The sequence below is a fragment of the Eurosta solidaginis genome, chromosome 4 (genome assembly GCF_040869045.1).
Source record: "Eurosta solidaginis isolate ZX-2024a chromosome 4, ASM4086904v1, whole genome shotgun sequence".
In the NCBI taxonomy this organism is placed as follows: Eukaryota; Metazoa; Arthropoda; class Insecta; order Diptera; family Tephritidae; genus Eurosta; species Eurosta solidaginis.
Window position 1 is genome coordinate 53,214,492 of NC_090322.1, and position 16,640 is coordinate 53,231,131.

Here is a 16,640-nt window from a genome sequence, read left to right on the forward strand (position 1 = left end):
AAAATAAATAGTGGTATATTTCTTGCATACTACATTGGCGATCAGCCAGGCCTTTTTTTTAAAAAACCTACAGCAAGAAGAAAAACGCTCATCGTTAATTAAAAACAAGCTCTATTGGAATGATCAAAAATCGAAGCTAAAACAATGCTGTCTTATGTTGCGAATAATGAAAGCGGAGAATCTGATATATCAATTTATTAAGTGATCGAGTCTATTGGGCCAACTAATACAAGGGTTTATATGTATGTAACAGTTTATTTTCGTTCCAAGCATTTGGCAACGGCAATTGATTCATCTATACAACAAGCTGGAATGAACGCAGCCAAATAGGCATTAGAAAATTAGCGTGATTTATTCCCTCAATTGGTTCATCAAAAATGTGTTATTGCAAAAAGTATTTAAAAAGCAAAAATTAGATACAAACAATAGGCAGTGCGATTTATTAATAACATCCTCTATATAATTAAAATAATTAAAAAATAAAATCTAAATTTAACTAAAAGACTTATTTAAAATAAAGAGCAGAAAATTTACAAATGCTCAGTGCAATTACTTATTAATATTTTTTGAGATACTGAACGCTGAATATATTAAAGCTAGAAAGCAACCAAACAAACATTAAGCAATAACACCACAAAATCGTGTAAGAAAACAAGCAGCAACAAAAATAACTACAATAGAAAGCAGGAACAAACAACAACAAATGTAATAGGAACAACAGCTCACTTGCGAGTGCAGAGAACGTGTGGAGCAGGAACTTAAGAATTTGTTTTGAAATTTTTGGATCTTCTGGACAAACATATTAGTTCGAAATAAGTAAAAAATACACAATTGCGACAAATATTTGGTCAGCTGTATCTAGCATTAATATTATTTATATGTATATGTATATGTATCAAAATAGATTAAACATTTTTGTTTTGTAAACGCTCCTTTCCTGACATTTTTATTTCTTCCTATAATATAATTTTTGTAATTATTTTTATTAACAATGTTTCATCCACCATCAAATAATACACGTACATCTACACCACGAAATCAAGTAAATGATTCGCTTATTGATTTGGATAATGAAAATTATCAAAATGATTTACCAAATCCATATGTAAATCAAAATAACGAAATTTTTGCTACATCGGTAAAACTTCCCCAATTTTGGACTAATTGCCCTTAAGCATGGTTCATCCATGCTGAAATGCAATTTAGTCGAAAGAACATTACTCAGGAAGGGACAAAATATGAATATGTCATAACTGCACTTCCGCAGGATGTAATTATGACAATTCTTGATTTTATTCAAAATCCTCCTGAAGATGAAAAATTTTCTGCATTAAAGAAAATTTTTATTGAACGGCACTCATTAAGTGAGAATTCCAAGTTAGATCGAGTGTTATCCGATTCAGAAATGGGAGATCGTAAACCTTCTGATTTTTATCGGTCTCTAGTGCTGCTCTCTGGAAACAATTTTAGCAAGGAAATTCTTAAAAAGTTTTGGATAAGGAAGTTGCCAAAAAATTTAAGTATTATTCTTGCTAGTTCGAATTCGACTGAAATAAGTGAATTAGTTGAATTAGCCGATAATATTTGGGAAGCTTATAATAAAAATGAAATAGTTTCAGTTAGTAATTTTCCAAATTCTAAAAGCGAAAATGCAATTATTTCAAATTTGGTTCAAACAACTAACATTATTTGTAAAAATTTTGAAAAATTATTATTAGAGATCAGTGAAATTAAAAATCAGATGAGTCAAAATTATTCAAGGTCCCGATCTTTTAGTAGGAATAGTGTTAGAAGTCCCTCTAGACATCGATCAAAGTCTCGCGACAAACCAAATTGGCTCTGTAAATATCATTATAAGTTCGGTAATCAGGCTTTGAAGAGCGAACAACCATGCGCTTTTAAAAATAAATAAAACTAAAGTCATCCGTTGTTGCGGCGACAAACAACGGAAATTTATACACCTTTACACGTCGCTTATTTATTTTTGATAAAACAAACAAATTGAATTTTTTAATAGATAGTGGAGCAGAAATTTCAGTGCTTCCGGTTTCAAAATCTTCATATTCGTAAAAGTCATCAGATATTATTTTAACGGCAGCTAACGGTTCAACAATTTCGACATACGGTAAAAAACTTTTAAATATAAATTTAGGACTGCTTCGCGAATTTCCGTTCACGTTTTTAATAGCAGATATAGCCAAACCAATTATCGGTGCTGATTTTCGGTGTAAATATCAGGCATGCTTCGTTCGTTAAGCATGCCTGGTAAATATGGTCTCTTAGTTGATGTTAAACGCAAATGCTTAGTAGATCTGGTAACAAGTCTTTCAGTTAACACAATTTCATGTGTTTGTAATGTTTCGCTACCAAAAGTTTTCGCTGTTGATAACAAATTTACAAAGTTATTGAAAGAATTTCCTTCTTTATTTTCTGAACCAGATTATTCACAACCAGTTAGACATACAACAGTTCACAGACTAGTCACTGATGGAAATTTGCCATTTTCTAAACCAAGGCGTTTAGACCCTATTAAATTCAAAGTAGCTAAAACTGAATTCGATTTTTTAGTAAAGACAGGGATATGTAGGCCTTCCAATTCAGCGGTAGCATCTCCTCTGCATCTTGTACCCAAGAAAGAGTAAAATGACTGGCGTGCTTGTGGAGATTTTCGAAGATTAAACGTTGTAACAGTCCCTGATCGATATCCTTTGCCCCATGTTCATGACTTCAACATGAATCGCAGAAATAAGAAAGTATTTTCGAAGCTAGATTTGGTAAGAGCTTATCGCCAAATTCCAATGGCAGAAGAAGATATCTATAAAACTGCAATCACTACGCCTTTTGGCATGTTTGCATTTGTACGAATGCTTTTCGTGCTTAGTAACTCCGCGCAAACTTTTCAACGGTTTATGAATGAAGTAGTTAATGGTTTAGACTTTGTTTTTACATATATTGATGACCTCTTAGTGGCAAGAGAAAATGAGGAACAACATTTCAAAGATCTTCGCGTACTATTTCAGCGCCTCACAGAGTACGGTTTAAATATAAAACCAAGTAAATGTACTTTTGGCGTAACAAATGTTGACTTTTTAGGACATAATATTTCTGAAACGGGAATTAGGCCTCGGAAGAAAAAGTTTTAGCCATTCGAAATTTTGATCGTCCAAAATCTATTAAGCAGTACATAAATTTATTGGTATGGTTAATTATTACCATCTATATATACCAAAATTAGCAGAGTTTACGACAGTTATCTATGATTTAATTAATAGAACAAATAAGAGGCGAGACAAAATTTTAATTCGGGATGATACATCTAATAAAGCGCTCGAATGCATTAAAGAAAAGTTTGCATCTGCGATATTGTTAAATTATTTTAACAAAGATGCAAAACTTTCTTTAAATGTAGATGCATCCAATACGGCAATAGGTGGTGTCATACATCAGACGTTTAATAATAAACCAAACCACTTGCATTCTCTTCAAAGAAACTGTCTCCATCCGAAATTAAATATAGTGCATTTGATAGGGAACTATTAGCTATTTAACATTAAACATTTTCGTTGCCTTCTAGAAGGACGTCAATTTACAGTTTTAACAGATCACACGCCTCTAGTATTTGCTTTAAATTCAAAAACAGAACGCAGTCCAAGACAAACCGGACATATGGAATTCATTGCACAGTTTACGAATGACATTAGGTATATTAAAGGACAGGAAAATGTTGTAGCTGACACATTATCTCGTGCGTTTGAAGTAGAAGCGATTAATAATTCGGACATTAATTTAAAAATTTTACAAAGTAAACAACAACAAGACAGTGAATTAGGCAAACTTACCTCAGAGCAAACATTTTTAAATTTGAAACTAATAAAAATTCCTGTTCTTAACTTTAATATATGGTGCGAAGTGTCAGGAGAAAATCATAGGCCATTCATTTCAAACAATTTAAGAAAAATAATATTTGATATATGATATTATATTTCACGTTTTGGGGTTCCATTGGAAATAACAACGGATCAGGGATCTCAGTTTACTTCAAACTTGTTTTTAGAATTAACGAAACTTCTTGGAAGTCATCAAATAACGACTTCTTCCTATCATCCCCAAGCTAATGGAATGATAGAACGTTTCCATAGACAGCTTAAATCTTCAATAATGGCTAGGAATGGGTCCAGGGATTGGTATGAAGAGCTACCAATAGTGCTTATGGGTTTGCGATCGATTTTTAAGGAAGATATTTCGGTAACACCAGCTGAAATGGTTTATGGCCAAAATTTAAGATTACCTGGTGAATTATTTGTTTCAACTACAGAGAATGTAACTTCAACGGATGTTTTAAGTAGTTTGCGTGAACATTATAAAAATTTTAAATCAAATTTGGAACATCGTCAAAATTCTAGCGGTATTTTTGTTCCAAAAGATTTAAAAGATTGTCATTTTGTTTTTGTACGTGTGATAAACAAACATTCCTTGCAGCATCCGTATGAGGGTTATAGAGTTATTGAAAAAGATATTAAAAACTTTAAAATTGAGATAAATAATGAAATTAAATCTATTCCTATTGATCGTTTAAAACCAGCAATGATTGATAAAATACAGATACCTAACACAAAAACAAAAAAGAAAGTCACTTTTAATTTATTTAACGTTAAATATCCGGAAGGGGGAGTATTGTAGGGTTATATTTATATTAAACTTTTTTCAAAAATTTTCATTCTGGTATGAATTTTAGAACGAATTGTTAACATACATTTAGGAGTGAATATTAAAAGATATTTTATATAAAAATAAATATTGGTATATTTATTGCATACTACAACCTTAGCTCTAGTTAACATTTTATGTAAGCAACAGAGCGCTCTTAAAATTGTTCATTTTAACGCGAGAAGTTTAAACAGCTTAAAGATGAACTATTGTAGGTATGTTTTTGAATCCTCCCTTGTTGATATTATTTGTGTGTCTGAAACTTGGTTTCATAACAGTGTAAGTGATGCTCAATTCAACATAAATAATTATAGACATATTCGAAACGACCGGATTGGTAAAAAATTTAGGGGTTTAGGGATCTACTGTAAGAACCACATTAATATGAAACACATCTGTGAGTCAAACAATGAAGGTGTGGAATTTCTCTGTGTGGAACTGTCTGATCGTTTTCGCAAAGTTCTTTTAGCGTGTCGATTCTAATAAGTCGGTTTCTGTAAGCCCGTTCTTTGAAAAGTTGTCTTCATTGCTTGTTGACTATGATAACATAATTATTTGCGGCGACTTTAATATTAACCTTCTTGTGCTTGATTCAGTATGTTTCTGGATGAAGAGGCTAGCTCTGGTCTTTCTATAGTTAACATCGTAGAGCCAACTTGGCACGGTAACAATTGTGTTTCTAGCCTTCTTGATTATTTTATTGTTTCTGATCCCTCCCTCGTTTTGCTGTTCGACCAAATATCTTTCATTTCAGATCACGATCTAAAATTCTGCACGCTAGATATTCACTTTAATGACCCTAACGTAGGAAGTTGCTTTATGTACAGAGACTATCGCTCGCTTGAATTAAATACATTGTACCTTGAAATGGAAAATACAGACTGGCATAATTGTTGGTATTACCAGGATGTTCCAACCCGCTGCAAGAAGTTGAACCCATGTCCATGGTTTAACTCCAGAGTCAAGGAAGCCATGAAGGCTCGTACAAAAGCGTATAAAACTAAGAAGAGGTATCGTACTCAATCTAATTGGGACTTATTTCGTGCAGCGAGAAACCGATCACTCTAATTGTTAGGAAAGAAAAACAACGTTATTTTGAGATAAAAATTGATGCCTCCCTTCCTTCAGACTTTAAGAGTCTTCGAATAAGATGTAAGGGTACAAAAGAATGTACGTTAAATGCTGAAAGTTTGAATGAGGTGTTTTTATCTAGTGCTTCGAATAATAGTTCCACACTGCAGTTTGTTCCATATCCTTCTAGCAAATACTCTGACGTACCTTTCGAATTCTCAACTGTATCGGAGCTCCATGTCGTTAAATGCCTCAATAATATAAAATCTAACGCTGTTGGCGAAGATGGCTTACCTCTTAGATTTTTGAAGTTGATTATGCCCTATATCGTCAGCACGCTGACGCACATTATTAAGCATTGTATTACGATATCTTGCTTCCCTAATTCGTGGAAAATTGCCTACGTACGTCCCATTGCAAAAAATAAGCGCGCCTGTTCTCCGGGTGACTTTCGTCCAATTAGTGTTCTACCCGCCTTGTCGAAAGTTTTTGAGTCAATAATGGCTGAAAAAATTACGGCTCACATTACAGCAAAAAGTCTACTTTCCCCTTATCAATCTGGGTTTAGGGCAGGTCATGGTTGTTCAACAGTTATGGTTAAAATTATGAACGACTTGCGTATCGCTTATGACAAAGGTGAAATATCCCTCCTATGTTTACTTGACTACTCTAAAGCGTTCGACTCTGCTGATCATTTACTACTTTGCTCTAAGCTTACGTATTATTATGGGTTTGGTAAAGTTGCTATTTGTCTTATGAGGAGTTACTTAACGGATAGGTGTCAAAGAGTCAAGATTGGCGAAGTGTCATCAACGGTCAAAACCATAACTTGTGGCGATCCTCAAGGGTCCATTCTAGGTGCACTGCTTTTTAGTGTATTTATAAACGATATATTTTTAGCCTGTCGGCATGTAAGTATGCATGCATATGCTGATGACGTTCAGCTGTACCTATCTGGTCGTTTTGATAATATGAATGCAATAACGGTAAAGCTGAATGAGGATTTACTAGCCATATCACGATGGTCTACACGAAATGGCCTTCAACTTAACTCAACTAAGTTGTATGTCTTTACAAAAAATCACCAACTTGGGCTTCGTTATTAACACAAATTTAAGTTGTGTAAACCACATAAGTTCAGCTGTAGGCGAAGTGTATGTTACTCTACGTAACCTGAGGCAGTCAGCACCATTTACTCCAATTCATATTCGAAAGAGGCTTGCCCGTCAAATTATTTTGCCTACCCTAACCTTCTCTGAACTAGTATATAGCAAGCTTGAATCTCAGTCGGCGCATAAAGTTGATATTGCATTTAATGAAATTACGCGTTATGTATATGAAATACGTAGGTTTGACCACATATCTGCATGGAGAACATCGCTACCGAGATTGACATCGCTGCCTATTTAAAAGCCAGAAACTTTATATTTCGTTTAATGTATACGAAGACTCCAAATTATCTTTATGAAAAACTTATCTTTCCACAATCGGAGCGCTGTCTTAACCTCATGTTGCCATATTTTAACGTTAAGAAATCTACTAGAATGTTTTTCATCAATGCTGTTAGAATTTGGAATTCAATACCTGCTCGCATAAAAAGCAAATTGAACGGAAGTAACTTCAAGGATGTCCTATATAAATACTTTTTACAAATTGAACCATTTACATAATCAGCCCTATTCTGCATTTCGACTTGGATTGGAATTTTTTCGATTTGGCAATTTTGGTATTCTGTGTTCCAATCTCTTTCGATCCAACTTCGAATCGTTCGATTTTTTGTATTCTGCATTTCGATCGTAGTTCCGTTTTTCTAAGTTGCAAATTAGTTGGCGGAAAAATATTTTCTTTTTATTTTTTTATTAATTTATAACAGAATTTTAACAAAAATGTAAGTAAAACTTGTTAAGAAACGTAGAAGGCTTGATGATGACTGTTTTTTATATGTTTCCAGGTCAAAAACAACATGTCGATGTCGAAGTCCTTGAACGTATTTGCCCCGCAAAAGTATCTAACACATACTTGAAAGCATCCTTGTTAAGTCGAAAGCTTTTTTTGAACCTAAATAAGAAAATAAGTCATTAAACTTTACCACTTTTAAGTTCAATTTCTTACAATTCGTCACTCATCTCAAATGGATTACACAAATCTCGCAATATTTGCCTTTCCATTCTCGCCTGGCAATTTTCGTATGCGTTGCTTTCCAACTCCATAAATAATGCCGCGGCTATTGATTCCATTATAATTTGTATCTGTTCGTTGGGTCCAATTATATGCCAAAGCAAGCTGCTGGCGTAGAGGAAGGTGAAGCGAAAACGTAAACAATCCTTGCGGAAAGAATAAATAAACCTTTATAAAGTATTTTAGGCAAGTGCAATGAAATTAGCATCCTTAAAATTCAAAAATGTCAACTATATTCGTGCAGGAATCCGTTTTAACAAAACTTGGTGGCCACGGCAGGGAATTGGCCAAAAGAACGACAAAAACACACTTACAATTATGAAAGCACTTCACTAAAAAAAATATAACACTGCGGCAATATATTATATTGCTTTTTAATGTACAAGATGGCGTGGATAATAAAATATAAACGTTTTTCAGTGTTTTTTGCAAATTTTCTTTAATTTATTTTGTTCCCATGTTCACACATTCCTTACCAACAGCTGATTTCGAAAAATCATTTGCTCTTCCTCTTCTCTTTACGATTCCGTCGTAATGCAGAATACCAAACTTCGATTAAAGCGGAGCGTAGAACGGGAACGTAATCGAAATGCAGAATAGGGGTGAATGTACTTTGTACTTATCTTTTATTACGTGTTTTAATATACTTATTGACTGATTTAAGTTAATTTATCGTCAACTATTTTTAACTATTTTCTGGATCTGAGTGTTATTTTTTTTGTGCAAAAAGAGATGTAAATCTTACTGTACTAATATTTTAGAAATAAATTGTATTGAATTGAAAATACCATTGAAGTACTAGCTTGAAACAGCAAGTTTCCTTGGACTCCCGTTAGAGGATATTGATGACAATTAGTGATCGGTCGCACCTATTGGATGGGGCGAAGCACTGCTACAACAACAAGTACTAACTTGACCATATCGGGAACGATTAATATGACCACATTAAACCTTCTAGGCCATACGGCCCCCACCCCTAGTTTCATGAGGAACTTGGGGTAGCTTGAGCATCGCTTGCTAAATATGTGTATGATATATTCATATTTGTAAGAGGATCCCCTTCGCGGTGGTGACAATTGCGTTGCGAAAGCTTTGAAGCTATAAATCTCTGTATTGCACTTATCAACCTCTAGAATCTGTTTTAAATATTTTTGGCGATGAAGTTTTAGCGTTAGCGAAGGTTGGAATTTGGGGGTGGCTTTTGCTTTGTGTTATTTATAGAAATACAAAGAATTTACCTAGGTTGTCTATTTGTATCGATTTGGTTTGACGTTTAGCCATTTTTCAACCGAAAAAATGAGATGGCAATAAAAATGCGCCCTTTTGTTAAATGCAATCATCATTAGATACACACATATCCTTTATTTTTAATTATTTATGTACAGAGATTTTAAAGCATGTATTTATTATTAATTATTTCTTGTTTTTCATTTAGTTAAATAAATCAGAACCTGATTCTGATTCCGATTTTGAATTGGGCGAGGAGAATGATAAGAAAAAAACTGAAGAATGCAATGAGGACGCTGATTATGTGGCCAATGTCAAGGTTTAGTTTTATGAAATGTGCCTCTTAAAAGCACTGTATTCATAGTCCCTAATTTCTTGTTTTCTCTTTTACAGATGCTTGGTCTAGAAAGTTCGTTTGATAAAAACATCTTACTTGCTATATTCAAAAGCTATGAGCAGCGCCCAGAGCTGTGGGACGCAGAATCCCACGTGCCAAGATATACTAAATCGAGGGAAAGTCAAATGAGAGATATTGCTAATGAAGTGGGTCTCGGTAAAGATTTCCGCACCGTCCAGAAAATAATTGGAAAATTGAGTTCTAGGCTTCGAACGGAGATGATACGAAAAAAAATCTATACATCTAAAGGAAAAACCTATTTACCCCAATGGTATACAGATATTAATTCATTTATTAAACAAAGAAGGCCAACTGTTTCGGTAAGTTAAAGCTACTCGAAAACATATGAATTTTAATAGAACATAAAGAGATTTTCAATATTCTAAGTTATGGGCTTATGACTTAATATTATATATACCGATTACATATATATACCAATCCTATGAAGTATAGAAATTACTTGAAGTTGGGTGCATACAAAAAATAATTGTAAAAATGTTCAATTGTACAATCAATGTGATATGCCTCGTCCTCGCGTTTGGCATCAACAATATGTACTGATTACAAGCTCCTCTGTATTTTCTTCGTAAAAACAGGTGTGTGGCACCTTCCATTCGCAACCGTCGCAGAATCTTATATTTATCATTCACATTCTCTGTTCCAGGCTAGTTTTATTAAGCTGTTCCCACCAATTCCCATTATTTGTTGAACTATTTCATGAAAATAAAGATGGTATATTAAGTTTGTCACGAATCTCAAAATTGTAACGACGAACTGAGTTGATTTAGCCATGCCCGTCTGTCTGCCTGTTTGAACGCAAACGAGTCTTTCAATTTTGTTGGAACCGACCGGATCGGACCACTATGGAATATGTCCCCATACAACGAATTTTTAGAAAAAAAGGGGTTTCGTCATTTATTCCTCTTTTTAACTGCTAGAAGATTCAAATTTCGCAGGATGTTTACAAATAAAGCATACATTGTTGTCAAAAAAAAATTATTAAAAGCGGTCAAATATATAATATACTAGCAGACCAGGCAGACTTTGCTCTGCCCTAAATTTGGTCTATCTGCATACATCCCCCACCCTCTCCTCCTTCACTTTTTCTTAATCTTTTTATTCACTCCTCCCTCCGTCTTCTTCGCTTCATCTATCTCTATCTTCGTCTCACTCTATCTCTTTCTCAATCTTCTTCTCCTTCCCTCTTTTCTCTTCTCTCACGCTCTTCTCATTCTTCTTCATCCCTTATTGCCAGTCCCACAGGGTAGTATGTATTTTGTTCCAGTACCAGTCCCAGTCCGTCTCTGGTCTTACTTACTTACTTAATTGGCGCTTAACCATCTAAACGGTTATGGCCGTCCAACAAGGCGCGCCAGTCGCTCCTTCGCTCCGCCAACCGGCGCCAATTGGTCACACCAAGGGAGTTTAAATCGTTTTCCACCTGGTCCTTCCAACGGAGTGGGGGCCGCCCTCTACCTCTGCTTCCATAGGCGGGTTCCGATAGAAACACTTTCTTGGCCGGAGCATCATCTTTCATTCGCATAACATGGCCTAGCCAGCGCAGCCGCTGCGTTTTAATTCGCTGGACTATGTTGATGTCTGCGTATAGCTCGTACAGCTCATCATTAAATCTTCTTCGGTACTCGCCATCGCCAACGCGTAGAGGTCCATAAATCTTTCGAAGAACTTTTCTCTCGAACACTCCCAAAGCCGCTTCATCTGCTGTTGTCATGGTCCATGCTTCTGCCCCATATAGCAGGACGGGTACGATAAGTGACTTGTAGAGTATGATTTTCGTTCGCCGAGAGAGGACTTTACTTTTCAATTGCCTACCTAGTCCAAAGTAGCATTTATTGGCAAGATTGATTCTTCGCTGGATTTCAGTGCTGATGTTGTTGCTAGTGTTGATGCTGGTTCCCAAATAAACGAAGTCTTTTACTATTTCGAAATAATGGCTGCCAACAGTAGCGTGGTTGCCAAGGCGCATATGCGCTGACTCTTTGCTCGATGACAGCAGGTACTTCGTTTTGTCCTCATTCACCATCAAACCCATCTTTACCGCTTCTTTTTCCAGCTTGGAGTAAGCAGAACTAACAGCGCGGGTGTTTAGGCCGATGATATCAATGTCATCAGCATATGCCAGTAATTGCACGTCTCTGGTCTACTTCTCGGAAAAAAGGATCGTAAATACCAATATAGGCAAATTTAATGTAGATTAAAAATTTACTTACAAATTTATATATCAAATTTTGAATAGGACGTATGTAAATAGGTATGTGGGTATTATTAATTCATGTCTTTATTTCGGCTTATTTATCAGTTTTGCCAGGTTGATGCGACTAAATCGAATATCACAATGAAAATTACTTTAAAGTTCTCAGCAACAGCTTTCATTTGATATTCATAATACACACACATTCTAGGGGTATCTGGGTCCCCATTTTGGCCTATATCTCGAGACCCTAGTCACCCAGCGGTATAAAAATTACTCTGTACTAAAGCACACATCAACAGCTTCAATTTAATACCCATAATGTAAAAACACATCCTAGTATTACCCTGATCCACGTTTTGGCCTATATCTCGACACTCTAGTCACCAATAGGTATGAAAACTACCCTGTACTGAAGCACTCATCAACAGCTTTCATTTGATATCCATATAGTATAAATGTTGTCTAGGTGTACACGGGCCAACTTTTTTGCCTATATCTCGAGACCCTAGTCAACCAAGGGTACGAAAAATACCACGTTTGATACCCATATTGTACAAACACATCCCAGGATTACCCAGGTCCACGGTTTGATATCAAGATCCTAGCCAGAACGGGATAAAAAGTATGCTTTGTCCGTCTCCTGGTTCTACGCTACCTCTCCACCAATTTTCAGCCAAATTAGTTCATCCGTTCTTGAGTTATAAATAGTGTAACTAACACCACTTTCTTTTATATATGTATAAAGATATCCCATACCGATTGTTCTGATTTTATTAATTTTTGAAAACTCAACACACTATTGTTCAGCTCCATTCATGAAGGGTATGAGGTCCCGTCCTTACTTGTTTTAGTTCATTTTTATAGTTTTTGTTAGTTTATTACGTTGATCTTACTATGATGGTCCAAGTCGATGTTGAGATCTCTTGAAGCGCTCATTCAGTTTGCTGGAGTTTTGCCAGCCGTCGATCATCATCATCATTAATTGGCGCTTAACCGCCTAACCGTTTGTGCATTTCATAACAATTCACGCCAATTGGGAGCACCAACGGGGGTAAAATTTTCCTCCACCTGCCTCTCCTTCTTTTGCTTTCAAACTGCGGTGTTGACTGAAATACGTTTTTGGCCGGATTGTTTTCGGCTATTTACATAACATGACCTAGACAACAAAGCCTTTTGGTTTTTATTCGCTGCACTATCGTCATATCTGCGTAAAGCTCATACAGCTCAGAATGATGCATCCTTCGATACTCACCGTCGGCAACACGAACGGGACCATAACCAATCACAACGTAAAATAACATATTTAAGCAGTCCGGGTGAAATTGTGCACACTTGTTTCTTGCGGTGGTTATAATCATCTGCAATAGGTGGCAATCTGACCCAATATTTGACAAAATAATTCACTTATGTTACCAATAGTCTAGGTATACAGCTAGATCATATAATGACAATTTCTGACTGCATGTATTTGATAAATACGGTTAAGTACTGTTTCAAAAGCATATGTTAAAAGTGTAGGAGATTTCAAATCCAGAAGGGAAGACGCTTTCAATGTTCCAACATATAGTAGTTCTATGATGTTTTATACTATAGCCTCATAAATGAAACCAAATTTTTATTTGGCGGCCTTTGGGCCGGGTGCTTTGATTAAATTTCTGTGTTGTCTCTATGATTTTGTAGTATTTATTTTAATTGATTTAGTCTGTAAGTTATAGTACGAAGCTTAGTTGTAGTAAGAGTTTACGGGTCGTCTTTATATGAACAAACAGCGCTTGATGCATTGTATGTGTGTTAAAAAATGTGATAGTAAATTGTTTTATTTATGGTATTTATGACGCCGCGTTGCCCATTTGTATATAATTTACGGTAATTCAATAATTTTGAAAGGACGATCCTTTAAATAGTTGTGTTCTGAGATTTAGAACCACTGTACAAATATTTTGAAATTTAATTTTATTAGAAGTACAATAACTAACCATGAATGCTAAGATGGTATTCCCAACTTAGCAACAACAACAACATTAATGATGGTTTTAAAAACAGCATAATACTAAAACCTGTTTATAAAGGACTTGCCAACAGCAATAAATCTTTCGTACATGCAAATATACAAAGTATTTATTTTATGCCGAACAACCACTTTCGTCTGTAAAGTCTGTTGTAAAGTCACAACAACAAAATAAACGCAAAAATATTTATCCTCGCATTTCGCTCACGATAAAATTGAGCAAATGTTTTTTTAATGATGGCACCCTGTTGGTTTTTCTCAAGTAACCTGTAAGTGTGTGTGTTCCTTTCATAAAATATTTTCCACCGAATAGGAAAAGGGGATGCATTTACCTAAAAATTCAGACTTCCTGCAGAGCCCCAAGTACTTAGTTAAAAAGTTATTACCTCAGAGTGCAAAATTAGGGCAACATTTTTTTCCAGAAAGAAAACGCCATACGTCTGTTACTGTTGCATTCTGTAACTCTGCAATGGGATGCTCTCGTACTGTTGCATACTTTGTCATATATTGTTATATAAAAAATTTGTGCAATACATGCACATTGTAAGACAAAGCGAATCCCCCTAATGAGTTATGGCGAGGGTAACCCAACATTTGCAAAAAAAAAAAAAACAGATTTTAGACGCTTACAAAACACCATTAAAATCTAAGTTTTGTAAGATCAGGCGCCCAAACTAGCAACGCGTAGCATGTGAACGGCCGGCCAATTGCTCTGAATGTTGTTAGCAGCGTTTCTTAATATCATAGCCCTACCGAATTTTTTTAGGCTTTGTATTTAGATAAAATTTCGAAGTATGTACCTTGAAGGTAAGAGCGTTATCGAACGTAAGGGGACTGATAGTCGGCAGTGTAACGCCATCGACGTGAACGTCCAATGTTTGTGTCATCTGCTTCTTCCACGTTGTAAACAGTTAGACCGTGAACTTATTCGGCGATAGCTCGCCCGAGGTGACGAAACCAGAAGAGCTGGGGGAAAGCTGTTAATTTTGCGAACTAATTCGTCTATTGAAGGGCCATGCTTTGTTGCCAATATCATGCAGTCGCGGACATTTTGTTGTTGTTGAAGAACACTCCGAGTGTATTTTCATCTGCCTTGCAGATGCCGTTAGGAGTCGACATAAACATGTAGGCTTCGACCCACCAATTTGTAAGAAAAATTTAAAAAGGAGTACGCCGCATATTGGAAGAGAAGTACAGCCTGAAGTCTCTTCGGAGGTTATCGGGCCTTGCATTTATTTATCTAAAACAATATTAGCAGTTCTATACATCGCTATGCTGCTACTAAATAAATCCACAACAACAATAAAGCAAGCAGCCACACTTATGTACATGAACACATCAAAGCAAGCAGCCACACACACACATAACCCAGCAGCTTGAAGCGAGAGATTATTTCACATACACATGCAGTCAGCAGATAAGAGCGAAGAAGAAAGGTAAACAATCACATATCACGTTATCATCAGCTAAGAGCAGAAGTGTTTACTCACACACATATATTTATAGTTGCAATTATATAGCTAAATAATCAAGTAAGCAAGTACGTGAAAAGTCTAGATCTTAGGAGAAATATGCGAACGACGCAACAGAGAGTATAAAAGCAGCGATAGCTGAGGAATAATTAATTTGATTTCAACGCGCTTTAGCGAAGTACGCGTGCATGGGAATTTTAAAGTACTACTCTCAAAGTAGTCTTAATAAAGAAGATGTTGCTATACTGATTATTTGATTTGATTGATTTAACAGTTCAGCGATTCGAACGATAGCAGAAGGTGCAAAATAATCGGAATTTCCCAAAATTCGTTACAATATACATAACATTTTTCCTATGGAAAAGCATTTTATAGTTATTTTCCACATGGCATTACAAATAATTATGTTAAGCGATATTTGCTTGCGGTAATATTTACTATTAAAAAAATGTATAAACTATTTCTGGTTAGGGTACCTGGTTACTGAAACCATATGAATCCCTGTTATTAAATATTGGTGTGTAAGCTAATTGTCTTAACTTAAAGGGTTATTAATTTTCGCTCTTGTGTTAAGCAGGGCCGTAGAGAGAAAATCCGGGCCCGGGACTAAACAATTTACGATCCCCTATAAAAAATCCACTAATACATTTGATTAATTTGAATTAATGACGTCTCATACATTAATCATTATTGATGGATTACATCAAAAAAATTTTTGCCTCATCAACTAAATGATTTTTGGACTAAGAGCTGAAATAAAATTAAAACAGAATATTTACTATTTATACTGTTTTATTGTAAAGTAGAAATAAAATTCTCTTTCATCAGCCACATATTGTTTCAAATAAGCTTTTCTAGTTATTGGGTAACATTTTAGTACATTTCTGATAAATTTAATGATGATTATAAATTTTAATTATTCAACATAGTAGGTTCGGATATCAAAGAGTGGCTTTTCTTGCTATTTTCGCTGCAAAATTTTTTATATAAATATAAAAATTTAACTGTCTTTTATTTCGCATTCTAAGCTTTCAGAAATGTTCGACTTGTATTTTTCGACAAATTTTGCTGTACTCGCCCGAACCGTAGTTTCATCCATGTCTTCAAATTGCCACAAAAGGGAAACGTCTCGCTCAAATTTCTCATAGCTGCAAATCGTTCAGTAATGCCAGTAATTACCGAATCAACGATCACCAAGAATGTATTGTTTTTAAAATCAGACTGAATCATCCGTAATCATCTCATTTCCATTATCTTCAAAACGTCTTTTGGGTTTTCTCTTTCGAATGCCCGGAAACTTTCGCGAGATGTTCAATTGAATAGCAACTGTTTTGCATTCGTTTAAAATTGTTTCCCATTGGTTCC

General features: G+C 35.3%; 1 protein-coding gene across 6 annotated transcripts in view; it reads left to right on the forward strand.

Moving 5' to 3' along the window:
* LOC137249763 (zinc finger protein 558-like) overlaps positions 1–16,640 on the forward strand; it is a 147,918-nt gene that overhangs the window by 55,681 nt on the left and 75,597 nt on the right. For all 6 annotated transcript variants that reach the window (XM_067781632.1, XM_067781629.1, XM_067781631.1 and 3 more), the window contains 2 exons: positions 9,392–9,502; positions 9,577–9,900. In XM_067781632.1, coding sequence (XP_067637733.1) covers positions 9,392–9,502; positions 9,577–9,900 — 435 coding nt within the window. The remainder of the gene's footprint in view (positions 1–9,391; positions 9,503–9,576; positions 9,901–16,640) is intronic.